Source organism: Apteryx rowi, unplaced genomic scaffold, assembly GCF_003343035.1.
Source record: "Apteryx rowi isolate R43461 unplaced genomic scaffold, aptRow1 scaffold_268, whole genome shotgun sequence".
Taxonomy (NCBI): Eukaryota; Metazoa; Chordata; class Aves; order Apterygiformes; family Apterygidae; genus Apteryx; species Apteryx rowi.
The window spans coordinates 602,127-614,736 of record NW_020449063.1 but is presented as its reverse complement, the minus strand read 5'-3'; the positions used below and the strand labels follow the sequence as shown (position 1 = coordinate 614,736).

The 12,610-nt window shown below is 34.0% G+C and overlaps 1 protein-coding gene across 3 annotated transcripts in view; it reads left to right on the top strand.

Moving 5' to 3' along the window:
• Positions 1–12,610, top strand: part of MRPS9 (mitochondrial ribosomal protein S9) — a 33,714-nt gene that overhangs the window by 5,127 nt on the left and 15,977 nt on the right. For all 3 annotated transcript variants that reach the window (XM_026068078.1, XM_026068079.1, XM_026068077.1), the window contains 4 exons: positions 1,008–1,187; positions 9,887–9,949; positions 10,043–10,073; positions 12,001–12,080. In XM_026068078.1, coding sequence (XP_025923863.1) covers positions 1,143–1,187; positions 9,887–9,949; positions 10,043–10,073; positions 12,001–12,080 — 219 coding nt within the window. In that variant the 5' untranslated portion in view covers positions 1,008–1,142. The remainder of the gene's footprint in view (positions 1–1,007; positions 1,188–9,886; positions 9,950–10,042; positions 10,074–12,000; positions 12,081–12,610) is intronic.

The window sequence follows — 12,610 nt, the reverse complement described above, 5'->3', positions numbered from 1 at the left end:
CTTTCTCTCTCTCTCTCTCTCTTTCTCTCTCTCTCTCTCTCCACTAAGACCAAACAAATAATCAGCTCTCCAGTCAGTTTATGGAATAATTAAGCTACAGAGGACTTTTTTTCTCTCCAATTTAGTATTAACAAAGTGCATAAAAAATAGCATTGGGACAGAATTGGGACATTATAGCTCCGTCAGCTCTGTCTCTGGTTTCTCTCACAGAGAGTTGGATTGAAATTAGTTATCTTAACTGCTGATGATTTTGATAAAAGAATGACAAATCTGTGTTTCACAAAAGTCAAAAGATAAGCATCCCCCATGTTATGACTTCTGAGCTGGAACAATGTTTAGAAGTATTCGTTGATAAGAATTGCCTTAGTTTTCTAATAATTTTACTTGAAATAGTTAAATAGCTTAAGAACCATTCTGGCACTACAAACAAGGAAGGAGCAGAGCCTTTAGCAGCATTTATGCAGACACAGGGCACCAATTTAAGCCGTTGAACAGCTACCCCACAGATTCTTTTCATACTTCATTATGAGATCCTGTTTTTGTGAATGTAAAAACTGCTTAGGTGCTGATAGATCTCTTATTTATTTATTAAGACTATGCATCTGTTGATCAGTGCCATGTTTTGCTTTTGCTGGATCTTTCTAACGTACAAAACTATGTTATTCTCTGTTAGAAAAATCTTGTTAAATAAAAAACAAAACAAAACACAGCAACTTAAAATTTTGGTTCAAAAATACAAATATGTTCAATAAGAAGAAAAACAATTGCTCAGAATTAGTTTTAATGTGTGAAAATGCTCAGCTTTTAGAATGTGTGTATATCATTTTATGGGTGTTAAGCAACTGGAAGAAAATGGTTTCGTGAGTGTGACTGACTAACATATGAAAATAATGTGTTGCATCTCATTATAGGTATGTGAGGCTTGTCACACTATGCATTTTATTTAGAGCTCACTGTGCCAAAAATATAAAATAAATCTCTTCCTCTTTTTTTTTTCTTTTTGTTAGACATTAAGGCTAATCTATACCACTACAGTAGTGCAGAGGAAAAATGTAGCAGCCTCAGGACCTGAAAAGTACACAGAGGCATTTATTAAAAAACAGATTGAAGAGTTCAACCTAGGAAAGAGACATTTAGCCAACATGATGGGAGAAGATCCAGAAACTTTTACCCAAGAGGATATTGATGTAAGTACAGTTGCTCTGTTGGAGAAGTAATTTACTGTAGAGTTTCAGATATTGAAAGCACTTTACTTCAGCATGAGCCCCTCAGCTCTCTGTGAATTTTAATCAAACTGTCAGAATAAGAAAGAATACTACTATACGTTGCAAACATTGCAACTGTGACTGTGAATAGAGATTTTACCCCTGCTACCATGTGAGGTCAGGTATCACAGTATAGAACTATATACCATATCTTGCTAAAGCACAGTAGGTCCTTTTTGAAAGTACTAATGGATAATCCCCTTGATCTGAGGTTATAAGAGGCACTGTAAAGGTTTATGTAGCACTTGGAAATGTTTACCCACAATTTGACCTGCTGTGTATATTTAGGTGAGGTTTTCTTTTGTGATACTGTGCTTGCTGGTAATACAAATTAAATTTTATAAATGTTTACAACCAACACACTGGTTTAGCTTAGGGATTCATTTAGTTTCAGAATTTAAGTTCATATCAGTAGCTCCAAACATACTATTTTATTGCCATTTCCTCTGACAACTGACAGATGGGTTCCCCCCTCTTTGTCTGTATCGTCTAGGCTCACGTATGGATATGCAGTGTCTCACACACAAAAAAAAGTTTTGTTGCATGGATTCTTTTAACGTCCCACTGTGTCTTCATTTCTGTCATTTTTATCTTATTTTGTCACACATCAGAGATAGGGAGGAGAAATGTCATTTGGTAACTTTTGAAGTTGTGTGCAGTTTCATGGCTGAGGCTTTTTCTGTTCTGCAGAAACGCTATTACTATAGCCATGGCAGCTCAGTATATCAGTAAGGCCCTTAGGGTAGACATAGTAACGTAGTTTGTGCCAAAAGAGAACAGTGCAYAGTTTAGTTTGTCCAGAGGGAGGGGATTGTTTTGCTAGCATAGTTTTGTCACCTCTCTGTGGCAGAATTTTATACCAAAGCTGTGTCCGCAAAAGAGATCTCGACAGCATGCTTATGCCGAGAAAGATATCTGCATCTGTAGGTGGTGACGTAGGCCAATTTCAACCACATTTGACAGAGAGGCTTTAAACCTAAGTTCTTAAAACTTCTCTGAAAATGGACAGCAAAGTAGAGAAAAGAGACACTATAATGACCTGCTGAGAAAAAGGCTGAAATGAGTCTTGAGTCTTATCAGATACCAGGAAAATCCATAAGGGAAGCTTGACTTCAAGCCATGAATCCGTAGAAAATCAAGCTTTATGAGTACAGAGCTATACACTGATACTGTGATTGCTTTCATTCAGAGTTGTAGGTAGATAGGGCTTTGCTTTTGCCTTCTACAGACGAGTGCTATTGAAGACCCTTCTAGTCTCAGTGGAGACTGGATAAGATCTTGTCAAAAGTAAAAGTATGCATCGAGGCATGTGTGTCAACAGTAAGAGCAGTACTGTTTCTTTGTTGGCTTTCTTCTTTCTTTAAAGACTATAAAATTTTCTTTCCCTGTGTTTTTCAGATAGTTTTTTCTTTTTTCTTACCCTTAATGAAGTTTAACTTATTTAGTTACTTTCTTATAAAGTGTTTGTGCACAGACCAGTCACCAAAAAACTCCCATGTTAGTACAACTCTTGCAGTATAATATTTAGGTTACTTTTAATATTTAGACTAATAGGTAGGTTAATTTTCCCAAAAATTTAAATGGTAAGAGAGTGCATTCACCTGCAGTCTGACTTTATTCCCTTGATTGAGTCCAGTGGGAAGGCCTACAGACAGTAAGATCTCAAGAAGTGGAAAATGACCATATCTGGGAAGGGGTTTCTCCTTTATGATCCCACATCACTATGGTCGTTTGCACAAAATAACTGAGCTCCATCATTAGTAAAAGTAGATTCATTCTGAAAATTAGCTTTTACAAATGCAATGCAGATGACATATATGGGATGTCTTTGCAAATTTTATTCCTGAAAAGATGGAGAAGTGGAGCCAAAAGAATAGTGTTTTATTTAGTGATACCAAGTATCGATGGTACATGTTTAATTTGTTCATATTCCATCAGGTTTTGAAAATACTTAGAGTGCATAATAGTGTCTGCTATGCATAATTAAATTTCTGTTATAAAAATATAAAAGCTGCTTAAGCACTGGCAGGAGAATTATCAAGCTTTACATTTTGAACAGTAATAATTCTTTCTGATGACTGCTTATATACTTCCATGGCTTCTACTGTTAATCAGTCTGTGCAGTGTATTTCAAAAGTAGACGTCATAGGATTCTGTCCTACACTAGAGTTTTAAGTATAGTTTAATAAAAGCTAAACCTTGTGAAGTTTTAAAGAGGAAAATAAGTTGACTTACTTGTTAATCCTTCTCCTGGATGTTGTGGAAGCGCAATTGCCTCTTACTGATGCTTTTATTTAGGAATGAAAAGTTAAGCTGTGTATTACAACTATATTTCTGGGGAGAAAAAAATCCAGCAAATTGATGTATAACTCTGCAGAAGTCTACCAATTGCTTTTTAATTGGTATTATAGACCTTGCTCTGAAGCTGGGATGTTTTATTCTCCTATGTGTGAATATGTGGTATGAAGTTTCTCTAATTGATTTGCTTTGCCCATTCCATTTGATGTATCATTTTTCACAATATTTCATAATTTGTACTCATTTCTAATGAACAGAGTCGTTAGGACAGGCATGTCTAAGTACAACTGACAGCTAACATTAGGTGCCAGATGCAGTTTATAAAGCTATGTAGAACTGCAGAGAACAGTTTAAATAAATTAGCACCTGTACATTAGTCTCACTTGCTGGTAATTTATAAGCGAATCAGTAGAGATGACATTTAGGTAAGTCATTGATCAAGTTAACAGCTGCATACCCACTGCCCAGCTGGGATACCTAATTAATAGAGATTGCAGTCCTGACCCAGTGCATTTCCCTGGTTGATTCTGTAATCCTTTTATTTTGTGATTTAACTTTAACTTATGCTTGTAGTAAACAGCCTACTTTCATTTTCCACTGTCAGTTCTGTGATATTCTACTTTAAGGCCCAGAAATCTTAAGTAAGATTAATACAAGAAAAGCATCTTAATCTCCATGACCTATTTATATGTCAGTATTTTTATTATTCATTTTTATGCAATCACTAAATGCTCTTCCAGATATCTGAGCACATCATAAACCAGTACTCTTCCCCAAAAGAGTTAGTAAAACTCAAAAGCTAGAATAACACTTACATATGTTCATTTTCTTTTGTTGTCTGCTATATGACCTAATAGATTGTTGTCATGCACTGGATAATTTTAATATAAAATACATATTTTAAAATATCTTCACTTGCATATGTCTTGTTACAAAAGTACCAGTATGGTTGTTCACTATGAAAATGTGTTATAAATATGGGAGAAGCTTTGTTCCTCACGGAGTATAGGTTCTTTCAATGAATTAAGACTTCCATTACGAAAATATGTGGCACTGACTTGCTTTGTAAAATGACTGAGTACATCTGATTTTTAAATGAAGTTTAAATTTTATCTACAGAAACTGTTAGAAATTAATGTTAGCCTATGTGAAATGCCAGAAACGTTATTCAGAACAAAGTACATTTCTGAACTTTGTTGTCTGTAAGAAGAGTATAATGTCCAACACTGTCCTTACAATAAATCATTGGATTTTTATATATATTTTTTAATTAGTCAGTAGAAGCTAGAACACTTTTTTTGACTCTTTTATTTTTCAAATTGAGCTAAATTCTACATCATTCTATATTTTTTCATACTTCCACATCAAAGTTCATTTGAACTGATGGTTGTTGTATTTTTTTCCTTTTCTTATTAATATTGTTCAGCATTTTGAAAAGTTACTATCAAAATAGAAATAATGACTGTTTCTCTCAATACAGATATTTTTTATCTGAAAGCCCTGGACAAGATGTTGATTTTTTTTTTTTAATGACTAATTCATTAATATATAAAATAATATATTGTAATTAACAATGTTAATTTTGGGGGTTTTTTTTGCTTATAATAGCAATTTTTTTCAGTGATTGGGGTTAAAATGATGTCTCACTGTAAACTGGAAATTTATTTCTGTCCAAACTGTGCTTCAGCTTCAGATGATGGATGACAAAGAATGGGATGGTTTCAATAAATTTTAGTAGTTAGTCATTAGAGGAGGATTTTTTTATGATACAGTAAACTTAGGTATGTCACTCTTTTGTTTCTCTTTTCTGTCTTATTAAATAAAAAGGCTGTTTCCAAGTTACCATTTCATGTATGTTTTTGTTTAATATTCATTCCCATATCTACCTCAAATATTCTCAGTTTTAGATGTTGAAATCTCTAAATACTACTGCTAGTATAGTTAAGAGTATAWACAGGTCTTCCATCAAACATCTCAGTCTGAGAAATACTAAACTGCAGTTGCTAAGTAATCCAATTCAAGAACTGGCGATTTTCTAGGGAAGCAAGGTTTAAGAAGGGAAGTGGGTCTGGTTTGATCAAGTTGAGGAACAGAAGAAGCTAAAACAGCTTCAGAAATTCTCTTAAAATATTACAACATAAAGTTTCACTTCTCAGCTTAGTGTTTTGATGATTGACATTTTGTGTATATTTAAAAAGGAATGAGCTTGATACTTGGACCCCTGTGCCAAAGAAGATGCTGCTGAAAGGGAACTGCAGGGTAGAGGATTTCAGAGTTTTTTTCCTCTTTGTTTTCTGCAAAGTACCTTTCTTCACAGGATGTTTCTTAGATAACTCAGAACTATCTTTACACATGATTTGAGCAATGAAACTTGGAGTGGGATGTTTTGTGTTTGAGCTGTGGATTTAACAGAAGTACAGGAAGACACTTGGGCAAGATGGATTTTTCCCTTGCCAAACCACTCTCCTACCCATGGAAGGTAATTTAAGGACTGAACTGGCTCACGGTCTCCCTCCCCTATCCCAGTATGACTGATAGTCAGCTCTGAATGAAAGGACTGAATTTAAAATTTGTCGAGACACTAATAAAAAAAAAAAAAAACACACACTAAAAAAACACATACGCAACCTGCCGCAGCTGGATGTGTTCCATTTGGAACTAGATTCTCTGACCTTTAAGAAAGTGAGTGAACAAAACCTTTTGGCTTGTAGGTAGGAAGGGAGCGAGGAGCAGAAGGGAGCAGAAGTCGGAGTGTACAACGTATACAATGAAGAGGGGGAAATGAGGATGTGGCAGGTATACCAAATTTGCGCAGCATGCCACATACAGTTCCAGACAGATTATTTAATGAGTTATTTTGCATTTGATTTGTTTGAAGGACCACCAGATACAATTTTTTGATGAGGCAGAAACTTGTTCTCATTATTCCAACTGACTTGAATTCAAACTTACAACCGCAAGTAAAAGGCACTGCCATCCTATAGCAATACATTGAATCATCCAGTCCCTCAGCAAGTGATAATATGGCAGGATCCTTCTAGTTTATGTTGCAGGAATGTTAAGTTTACTAACTCAGTTTAAGAAATTTCTGATGTAAATATCATGTTAATTCTAGCTTGTATTCATTATAATCTGCCATTTTTAAAGATGTAACTACGGAGTATTTTTCTTCTGCATGGATCAACAGCAGCATTTAAAATAAGCACCTTAAATCCTTGTAGGAAACTGCTAAAATTATTTGCAGAAGAAGGCTGAACCCATTCCACTTTTTCCAGTAGTTTACATAATAATTTGTGGAAACACTGGTGTGTTATTACGTACCAGGATTTTTAAGTTTTTTTATGCTGAAAATAGTTATGGATATTTCTTYCTTAGAAAGATGTTGTGTTTGATGCCCAAAGGCAATGACAGCAGTGTGATTGAGCAAATGGAATTGTAAAATAGCAACCCAGAATCTGTGCAAGTTAGAATGGGATGAATGAATCTTGCATATTTCAAATGATGGCCTCAAAGTGATTCTTGGTTGTACTCATCACATTTCCTTTCTCATCCAGAGTTCAATTCACATTAAGCACTAGAAGAAGGATATGGGCCATATAGCCATTCCTGGAATGCAGAACTGTAGTTAGACCTCAGAGGTTTCCAGGGAACTTTACTGTTAATATTTAAACCTTGATTATAAAATTATAAAGTAACTTTCATCTGCTTTTTGTATGTTCAGGAAAATACAGAACATGCAATTAATGCTCTACTGAATTTTGATTTAATTAATGAAGATTCTTGAAAGGAAACCTGTGTTTCAAATCTGAAGATTTGCATCATTATACAATTTCAGGAAAAGGTTTCCCTAATATTTATACCTTCCAGCTGAGTTCAGCAGGACTAACTCCTATGTCATTCCTGACTTTGATCCACCATCTTATTTTATAACTAGTAAATATGAGCATTGAGAATTACAGTTTTACTAAAATACTCTTTTCCTACAAAACCAAAACATTTGCATAGACAAAATCAGCATCCATAAAAAGTTTCAGAGGGACAGACTAACTTAGGAATGTCTGATAAAAGTACAATCTGAGGACATCAGAAATTGAAGTTAAAGACCCTCTGCAGCCTGGTTTACAGCTATTTAAGAAGAAACTTTTCTGAATAAAGTAAAGCAAGACTTGAACTGGAGGTTTTTTTTTACATCCCAGGATAGTTTCTAACAGATTATAAAGAAAAATATTCCTCCTTGATCACAGCTTCATAAATAGAGAGAAGGCAGGAAGGGTCTTGTTCCATTTTGGAACAAGAAAGATAGCAAACCCATGACATGGAATTATTATTCTTTGGCTAGTTGTTGTGCAGAGAGCTTGATTAATGTAAGGTTTATATATGCTTTAGCATGAGAGGCATGAGTATGCACTCAACAAGCTGTCTAAAATAAACTTTATAGACTTAATACTTCTTGACAGACATTCTCTTTGTTATGAATGGTAAATTATTATATTTGGTATTTCTTAGGATTTCAGTGTCATAGAGTAACTGTTTTGAGATTCTGGAAATGCTTGTATAAAGACTACCTCTTAAGTACACACACAGTCAGTCTCAGCATCCTATAATAAATTCTTTTAATATATTATTATATAAGGTGTTTGTTTAGCATCATTTGGCTCACAGCAGATTTCTCTATTGTCATCATAATTAATCCCCATTTGTTCATAAATAGGTGTTCACCTGCTGTGTGTATGCATAAAATGTCCATTGACTAACAAATGGGAATATAGTAGTCACTAAGAGAAACAAAATTACCATTTCATAAAATCAAGTTAAGCCTTTTGTTTGCTTCAGAAYTCTCAGAATTTCTGTTCAGAATGCCAGTAGGGGATTAATGAAAGTAATAGGTTAAGTCTTTTTACACTCCATGCATATTAAATCAGTTGAAGCACTGATAAACCAATCCGTGTCCATGGAAAAAATTATCAGCAAGTAATAGCCCTAAGGTAACCTAGCCAATAAAGAAGCATTATTCTTAAGAGAAGATTTTTAACTCTGGTTTTATTGTAATTCCACTTTTCCTTACTGTCTAGTGGAAATACAGCCAAGATCACTGCAGTGGGTTTTACCCAGGTAGTCCATGTAACTGTACAATCTAAAGATTTCTATCACTAATTCTAATATCCACTCTCCATAGTAGGCCACGTTTACCAGACCCTGCATCTGTGGACTTTTGCTGGCTAGTTCTTTCTGTTCTGTCTTTAAAACCAAGAGAAACAAACAGTTCTCATACATGCTTTTTTTTCTTTATTAAATTATGTTTTAGTTTCTTTGAAAAGGGAAAGTAAGATGATGTTGAACAGAAATACATCTCATGGGGTTTAACCTTGTAAGTTGTTTTACCTTACATTTTGCCAAGGTGCTTTGGAATATTCGTATACCTACCTTATTTGCTGGAGGCAAATAATATTAACTTTAAACATCACATATGAATAGCAGTGGATACTGGTTGAGTAAAAAATAAACAATATACCTTGTACTTTATATTGTAAAAATAATGATAAACCATGAGTGAAAGGTGTCATACATTTTTCTGAGTTGTATTTTGGCAAACCCTTAGGTATCCAAAGGAAGAGAATTGATGTTTTAAAAAAAGAAAAACAGCAGTTAGGATTCTTTCTTCTCTCAACTATTAATTCATGTCCAGTATAGATTGTAGTGATTCACAGTTGTTTCCAAATGGAATGGTCAGTGAAATTCTTCTGGAGACTATGTAAAATACTTTCTACTGCCACAACAAGCATTGCTTTTAATAGACTTGAAGAAACTAAGTCTATAGAAACTGGGTACCAAATGTGCAAAAATTCATTTTGTCCAGTTGTTTTATATTGGAATAAATAAAATTTGCACTCTCAAAATCTGTCAGTAGGCATTGTTAACAAGCACTGATCTTTTCAGAAAGATGAATGTTCTGAATTCCCTTAGAAGTCACAGCATTTGAAATTTTAAAAGAAAATCACTCTAGAAAGTTGGGACTTACAGTTGAGTAGTTCTAGTAAGTTACCATAAATATGTACTATAAAATTAAACTTTGAAGAAGAAAGTTCACTCATTTTGATACACTAGATCACAGACTTCAGAATGAAGTCTTTTAATTCTTTGTGTGAAGATTCCTAAGAAAATTAATTGCTTTTGTTTTCACCACAGCAGATCCGTAGCACTTTTTTGTTACTGATTCATTTGTCTATGAGTTGTGCTACTTTTGTAGAGAAAGTATCTAAGGTATGTTTTGCTGCTTCTTTTGCAGGAAAAAATACATTTATGATGTCTGTGTTTGTTTTCAGAAAGCTATTGCCTATCTCTTTCCTTCTGGCTTATTTGACGAACGAGCCAGGCCCATGATGAAGGTAGGAGTTTTTGTTGCATTTCTGAGTACTTTAGCACAGTATTTTAGGCAACATTTTTCTTTTGCTGATGTTTGTTTGTTTATTTATTTACAGCATCCCACTGAAATTTTCCCAGAGAAGAGGAGTAAGTGTTTATTGATTTCTATTTCTAAGTTTATAATAGGAGTTTCACGTATGTAGAAGTGAGCAATAGAACCCCTAATCCTGATATTCTAGGTCTTGGGATAAAAAGTACTGCTGGATTGTGAAATGCCAGTGGTCTTTTCAGATATCTTGTGAACTGACTATAGATAAATATTTTTGATTGTTTAAAAATAAGTAAATACAGTAGGTAGGATGACATGCAGTATCTATTGAAATCGCTGGAACACCTTTTGTTGAATTCCGTAGCTTCTTGTCAGAGCTGTTTATCACATCCATAAAGTATTCATTACTATTTTTAACCAAAAAATTTCCTGGTGACTTCATTGCTCAGAAAGGTAGCAGATTTACAGCTTTGAAATCCCTATTGAGAGAATAAGGGTGATGTGAGTGGGAACTCACCCCAATATCTCCCAGTCATGTCTCAGATTTGACCTGAAAGTCCCAATTCTGCAGTTCTTACGTTTATGCAGTCTTTGGTGTTGCTCCTGAGATGCCTTGTGGAGTCCTAGTTGTAGCAGTGCTATGCCAATACGTTGGACAATTGCTCAGAGAGAACTTGACTAAAATCACCAATTCATTTTATGTAGAATATTAAAAATATATATCAAAACCTGTTGTTCCTTTTTGATTCAAATTTAGTATAAACTAGTAACATGGGTGAAAGGTCTACGTTCTCTGAGCTGTCAAGTTCTAGATGGACACATGATTTTTGGCAAAATCTTATTTTTTTTTCCTCCCTACTCCTTTACTTTTTTTCCTGGGAATTAATTGATGCTTTAATTTTTTTGGTCTTTGTGTATCTTTTGGAAAGCTATCTATATTATCTGAAATTGTAGAATGTCTGCTTTCAAATGGTATGATGCATTAATTTCTAACTTCACAGTTTTGTGAAATAGACAGTAGAAGGCAAAAGGGTAAGAGAGAGTTAATCATAATTACGCAATTTTAGAATCAAAGGGCTGATTTATGGCAGATCTGCCATACTCTGCAGGCTTTCGGCACCAAAGAATTCTTTGAGATGCTAGCTCTGTCCTGAGGAGTGCAAGAGCTGATCAGTATAAAAGTATTTATATCTAAAAATAACACCGTCAATAAATTTTATATTTTGTCAACTTTTTTCCCTCTTTTCTTTTTTTGGAAAATACCTTGTTATTTTATAAGACATTTAAATTTACTATGTCATAATTTTTTTCTTAAGTTGGAATTTAGTTGTCTTCTCAAGTTGCCTTTTAATGAATAAAACAGATAGGATGTGCTGAATTACATGGAATTGTGTTGTTGTTGTTGCTGTTGTTGTTGTTTTTGTTTGTTTGTTTTAATACTGAACTCATTTAAACTATAGCATGGGTCTCCAAGTTTAAACATCCCACAGACATTAACGTGTCCTAAAATCTCCCAAGTTCTGAATACAATTGCTTTACCTCCAAAACACAATTGTACTAATACTTAGTTTAGTTTAGACATATTATACTAATATGGAACTTGTTCTGGGTTTAGAACACTGTTTTATAGAGCTGTTAATCTTTCATCTTTCATGATCATTATGCAGGTTTCAAATGTCTCAATTTGTACTTTTTTCTATTCTAAACTGGATACCTGTATCTATAGTACCAACAATTCTGTCTTTGAAAGTTTAAGATCTACATGAGGGATTCCCTCATATTACAAGATATTTAGAAATACTATATTAAATAATTGGTTATAATTGCAGATCAAGATTGTTTTTTAACAGGGTAGTCTAAATTATTAGATTTCCAGACAGTTTGAATACCCAAGAAATGTTTTTGCTCTCTGATATTTAAAAAAGTAATCAGTGTTGTAAAAGAGGTTTATAACTGCAATTAAATACAAAGATTTTTTTTTAGTGAGTATATATTGCTTTCTTGTCTATTCTTGCCTCTGATTAGAAATCCAGTGGGGAGAAGATGGCCGACCATTTCACTTTCTCTTTTATACTGGCAAGCAGTCATATTATTCATTAATGCATGTAAGTATGTTACAATCTGTAATAAATAATGTTAGCTCTCTGTCAAGCATGTGTTATTCTAGAGATGTGTTTCAGGAGCCTCTGGATTTGCTCAGCATTATCGCAGTAGGCCTTAATATCACCACCTGAAGTTAAATGTGATGGATTTTCATTATGACACAATATCCATTCTTAGAGGTATTTTTATATCAAATTTAAGAGGACAAAGTACATTATACCTCCTGCTTTAATTTTGGGGTACAGTTGGGGCTATGAACTGGGTTTGAATAGTCTGAACACTTCCTTGTATGCTACATCTGGGTCAGTAGCACAAGGTTAGTACTGGAGAATGCATATACAACAAAAACGCCTAGTGCTAGGAAAATTCATTGTTGAATAGCAAATATTTTTCCTCTTAAAGGGCAAACCTATAGGAAATGTTATTTGTGCTGACATTTAGTATGAAGAAAATTTACATTTAAACTGCTTAATTGATTTTTTTTTTTAAGACTTTCATTCATGTAAACTTAAGGCTTATTCTGATTAGAATG